Source organism: Phaenicophaeus curvirostris, chromosome 1, assembly GCF_032191515.1.
Source record: "Phaenicophaeus curvirostris isolate KB17595 chromosome 1, BPBGC_Pcur_1.0, whole genome shotgun sequence".
NCBI lineage: Eukaryota > Metazoa > Chordata > Aves > Cuculiformes > Cuculidae > Phaenicophaeus > Phaenicophaeus curvirostris.
This window is the reverse complement of record NC_091392.1, coordinates 144,305,148-144,311,147: the sequence shown is the minus strand read 5'-3', so window position 1 is coordinate 144,311,147 and position 6,000 is coordinate 144,305,148. Positions and strand designations below refer to the sequence as shown.

The following is a 6,000-nucleotide window of genomic DNA, read 5'->3' as shown; positions in this document are numbered from 1 at the left end:
AGTCAATGAGACTGAAAAGCAATTCACTCAGACCTGAAAATGCTCACACAACATATATTTAACTTTCTCAACATCACTGCCATACTTGGTACCTGCTTAGATTCTTCTAAAGACAGAACGAGGTATTATAAGGCAAAAACCTACATTCTCTGCAGAATTCACTTATCAAATTCTAAGAAGCAGCCCACTGTGGAGTCCTTCTGTAGGTAGGCTGTAAACAACCAGTACTTCTCATTAATGTCCTAAGGAAAGCTTCTGCATCCTTTTAAAAGACAGGAATAGGTAGGTGGTCTTCAGTATAATGCATGACCTTTCTGAATTACTCTAAATCACCGCTTTCCTTCACTAAGCTGGACCAAGCCGATGTGTCACTGCCCCATTTTTAGGTAAAGCACATACGGAAAAATACAGTTGTTAATTCAAACACAGCTGTCAATTCCGATAACCATATAGAAATAAGATTTCGAGAGTGGTGTGAAAATAATACGTGTAGAACTCCAAAAACTGTACTTGTCTCTTGGGTCTGAGCAAGACAGCAATTCATGAGCAGACGTACCAGTGCAGTCTCCTGGCAGTGGTCTGATTTACACCAGTCTCCTGGCAGTGGTCTGATTTACACCAAAGCAAGTCAGAGAGTGCTACCGTCCGCTTTGCCAGCACTGAAGTTATGCACTGAGATAGTTGTGCTACCACTGGCTGCAATACAGAATAGGCAAGGAACATATTTCAATAGCAAAAAGGTACCAGGAAATGTCTCCACATTGCAGTTTTCAACAAAAGCTCCGAATGGACTTACTTATTACAGAAACAAGCAACATGGAGCTCATTAGACATTGGCTCATATCAAAACTGTCCTCTGCAGTCACAGAATTTTTCTTTTTAGGCCACACAAATTCCAAGACAAACAAATTCATTATTCACTCTACTTCACCTTGCTAAAGCAACACCAGGACTACCACCCAAGGATAAATCCAGTACTCCATCATGACATAATACCTTTTTTATTACAATATCCAAAAAACTGAGTATGCAAGATTTTGAGATCTCAAGATCCCTTCTTCAATCTGAGGAATGTGCCATCTAAAGACTGTATATTTAAACCATAAAGGAGTTTAAATGTAAAGAAAAGAGAAAAATGCATTTTCTTCATAAACATTCTGTGTGTCTCTTCCTACCAACCACATCATCCTCTGTAAAACCCGAAGATTTCTTTCTGTAAAGCAAATATATATATAGTGTTGGTAGCCTGCCCCACCCCATCCCAAGATCAGTTTTTATTAATCTTCGGTATTAGTGTCAACAATCAGCTACAGATACATATTACTTTGAGAATTAAATACATAATCGTTTAATTCAAACAAGCAGAAGGGCAAGAGGAAAAAGCATTATGTGGATGGCACATTTGGTTGTAGATTACCAAAACATTCAGCCTTTACAATTCAATGATTCTTTCTCTATTAATCAACTTTACATAAAATTTCTCTTTGTTGCAATTACAGACCAAAATACACTAGATAGATTTCTTTTACTACAATCTTACCATAGTAGTTTAAGAAGTACTATTACAAAATGCTTTTAATTAGTGTACTCTTTACAAAGAGTCAGAGAGGCAATGTAATAGCAGAGTACAGTGTAAAGAGTGCTTCTAGGAACTAGGAATTTTTGTAATATACTACTTGGTAAGCGATATAGCTACAGAACTCACAGCCACAACTGTTATGTCTACTCTCTCACTCAAGTAGCTGCAGCTTCAGTGCATTCAAACTGTGCCCGATGTCTCTGAACAGAGAGTTCTGCCTGCGTGAGCAATCTGAACAGATTAACACTGGTTTGAATTGAAAACGCCCCTCCTTGATGTGAGCTAACTATGTAAACGTACACAGGAGAGGGGAGTTTTGAACTCAGCCAGGAAGGTGAGTGCTCGCCACGGCCACCCAAGGGAAACTCTCAACCTGAAAGGAGTTGGTCAGAGATTAACAGAACTGGAACACAAAAAGAGGCAAACAAAAAAAAAAAAAAAAAGGACAAACAGCAACTGACAGAGCAAACACTTTAGAAAGAGCCTATTCCTTAAGCCTGCTTCAGATATTGCTCTGCTCTATAAAAGTGAATTTAGGACCTAAGGCTTGTAAGTTATAAGAGGCCTAGGAGGCCAAGTCCATCTTCAACGTCACTGAAGTGCTTTCACAAGATATAGCTTTTCTCCGTGTTCACTGGTGAAGATGGGAGCCTTTTTGTAGTGTTCCACCAACTCATCCATAGTATTAAAGCGACGCTGCCCAATACAATAGACATTGTCCACGAGCTGCACCTTGAAATGTTTGTTCTTCCCCGATGCCTTTAGAGATACTGAGAAGTCACTGGGCTGTTGAGAAGAAAAAAAATAATTACATAAGAGTGAACAAAACGAAGGCATAATTTTGTGGTTTCAGGAACAAACTGTGTCACACAGTTGACGGTAATTTATGCTAGTCTTTGTTCCACAGCTCGGTGCTTTAGCTACTTAAGAAACCCAATAGCTTATTATTCAATAAATAATTGCCATCATTATTAACATGCACAGTTAAGTCAGTTAAGTGAAAGCTCCCCAGATGCACAGTCTGAAGTTGCCAATTACATGACTAAATTGCAAATATTATCTTAGTTACTCAATCTAGAAGCACGAGAATGTCAAGGAGAAGGGAAAAACTTTCATCATGTATGGCTTCCTTGCTGGAGAGCCCTGGAGAAAGCAATTATTGCAACATTGCTTGAACGAGATGAAGAGAACACCCCATATCGCTTTTTTTTAGAGACATGACCACTAGAGGGCCGTTCATGCTTTGCATTGCTAAAGACAAAAACATATTCACCTTTTATCTTCATTACCATATGTATGGGGAATAATTTTTCCTATTAAATACACCTTTCTTTGTAAAAATAAAAATAAATAAATCAAGCTATAGGATAAAAACAAATCTCACCAAACCACCATGTAAAGAAGACAAAATTTAAGCATTATTTATGTTATTCAGGACAATAATTTCACATGATAAATCTCTTCATCTTGGCAATCAGTTGCTTTAATGAACAGAGCTGTCAACCAGCCAAGATGAGACCATTCTGCTTTCTGCATCACATGCCAGTGCAAGGGTGTAGGGTACACTGTCCCTTGCTTCCAGCTGAACTCCATCTCTAGCCATTGACCACTGCTGTCTGGCTGCAGAGATGGGAGCACGGGCTTTGCCCAGTGAAAGGTGGCTGGAGGCAGGTGTCGCCAGCTATCAGGAAACCAGCATAATAAAAAAATAAAAATGTACACACTGGATTTTGCAGCAATGAAGTAACATCTGACATGACACTGGAGGTACTACTGCAGGGTGTCTGCACACTGGAGGCATGGCTTCATGCAGAAACAAGAGACAATTTCAGACACAGTCTTTCTACGGTCCCTCTGTCCTCTCCACACGGCACAGTGCTTCTTTGGTCAAGCCAGTGCTGCAAACCTTAACATGTCCAGGCTAAACAAAATCCGCAATCTGGTTCCTAACACTGCCTTACAAACACCCCTGAGGGCAGATGGGGCACAGCAGAGTATCGAGCAGGGCGGGAGTGGGAGCTATAACCAGACTTTGATTCATGAAACCACAGCCCCTGGAGTCTTCAACACTGTGTTTGGGGGGTATCAGGAACACACTCGAGTTCATAAACCCATGTAAGCTGAAGGGCAGCATTTTCTCAGGCATGCTGTCTCTTTTTCCTGCAATATGGTATGGGTTTCTGATCCACACATCCTGCCTATTCCAAAATCCCATCCCTTCCATCTCCCTCTCACCTATTTTAGAACTGATGCCTTCTTTGCCTTCCCTTCCTACTTCATCTGCCCTGCCCAGAGCAAACAAAGCCCCTGATGTGGATCTGGCTGTGGCCCAACTTCACAGGCTTACACCTTGGCTTCGGGCAGCAGCTCTTCCCCTCCCACACAGCTCAAGCCAGCAGGTAGTTCCCCATATATCTGGACTAACACCCTTCTAGCTCAAGCCACCACATTCCAGATCCAGAAGCACCACTTCTTTAACAGTCACTTTACACAACACTCAGAGAAGAATTACTTCTTTCATCTACAACCTGGTGCCACCAGGCCTTGACTAAGTGCACGTTCCATCAGGAAGGCTGTTTCAGGCATTGAGTTGCTCCAAATCCACTGTCTCAAAAAACATGCAACACCCCCCTGTGATTGCCAAGAGGAGAGGACTAGGGAGGGGAGAGGGATGGAAAAAAAAGTCTAATAGCATATCTTTGGGGTTTTCAGTGCTCCACCCAAGATACATTTCGTGCCCTGTCATCCATTCCAGTTTGAAAGCTGCTATTTTAAGCCAGCTACTCTGATACTAAACTCCTGCCTCAGAAGTAACACAAACAAGCTGGTGCAGAGCTCACACCACAACTGACCTGTTTTCAACACCTGCCTCTACTAGGTTAAAGCTAATCTGGTTGTACCAACACTGTGCTGTGGTTAAGACCCCAAATGCAGGGTAGAAAAACCCTGTGGCAGCCATAACCATGAAAGCCTAGGATCTGTTGCCATGATCATCTCCATGACCATCAGCAGCCATTAAACAATAACAAACCACAGTCCTGCACAAATCTCTGCAGCACCTCCAGGACCACAGGCTCATGGAAGACAGATTTAGGGCACGAGCTCCGGGCAGTGTGCTGATCATTCTGCTCTAAATGTAGGCTACCAGGCAGGTACATAGGATCTCTTCAAGGACTGCATGGAGGGGAACACTTACTAGCTGCTTAGGAGTCAAAACCCCAAAATTAAGTCTTGCTATGTTCTTGTGCTTCCATGGGTGATCCCTACACCAAATGTAAACCAGTATCCAAAGGGCTCTCATATAAAATAGAAGAACTTACAAACGGGAAGTTCATAATCTGAACCAAACATGGCTTTTTTTGTTGTTGTTTTGTTTTTTTTTTGTTTTAGGAACAGGAAAAGTTATTATGAAAAAAGTTTAAAAGTAACTGAAATAATCACTCTGCACTCAACAAAGTTTTAGTATTTTCTGACAACGCACACTTGTTTTCAGCCTGTAAAAATTATACGTCTTCCACCTCTGATCTACTGTCCTATGTTCTAGGCACTGGCCAGACTTACCTCTTCATGAGGTGATCTACACAATACACTAAATACTTTTCCTCTCATTTTAATTACAACTTTAATGAATGAACATTCTCCTGAACTATTGCCTATTCTTTCCAGCCTTGGAGCAGCTAATTAGTTTGATGCATAAATAGAAGACATTATTATTGCTTATTTTCTTCAGAATATGTTACAAAGTTTATTCTTTTCATGATTTGATTCAATTAAAAGAAAATAGCGGAAAGGCTGATCTAACTCTTCTGAGAGCCATCATCCGGTGCAAAGAGATGGAAGAGCTCAAACAGCTGTTGCAAAAATGCTGAAACCCTTTATTGGCCTCAGTGTAGTTACTTCTACAGGATACAAAGGCAAACAGCAAAAGCAACTGGACTTTCATTTGTTTCTATTTTGGTTCTTTTGCACTCTAATAAACATACAAAATGCTTAAAAAGGGTATTTTAAACAAACAAAAAAAATCTCTAGATAAACTACTGCTCTTAACATTACCATTTCAAAGTACTCTGGTTCCATGTAGCATGAATTGGTTCCCTGCTGTCCTCCTTGGGTTAGCTCCAATTCTGTTTATTTTATTTACTGTTTAAGCTATTTAGTTTCAACTGCTGGCCAATTTTTCTTCCTTCTCCCTCTTAATTTAATTGCTATATTTGGATGTTTGCACACTAACTTTTCCAGGAATAAAAGCCTCATATATGCCAAATAAAGGCACATCAGAAATAAGCTTTAATCCCTGAAATCTGTAGAGAGGTTGATGATTCTGCAACAGAATTATAAAGCACAGCTTCATGGCAGGGAACCTGTGAATATTTCTACACTGTCATAATTGGGAAGACCTAAACCTGAAGTTAAATCAATTC

General features: G+C 40.5%; 1 protein-coding gene across 1 annotated transcript in view; it reads right to left on the bottom strand.

The window, feature by feature from the left end:
- Positions 1 to 985: 985 nt before the first annotated feature.
- Positions 986 to 6,000, bottom strand: part of NCK2 (NCK adaptor protein 2) — an 89,784-nt gene continuing 84,769 nt past the window's right edge. The window contains exon 5 of the mRNA XM_069877171.1: positions 986 to 2,365. Within this exon, the coding sequence (XP_069733272.1) occupies positions 2,171 to 2,365 (195 nt within the window). The 3' untranslated portion in view covers positions 986 to 2,170. The remainder of the gene's footprint in view (positions 2,366 to 6,000) is intronic.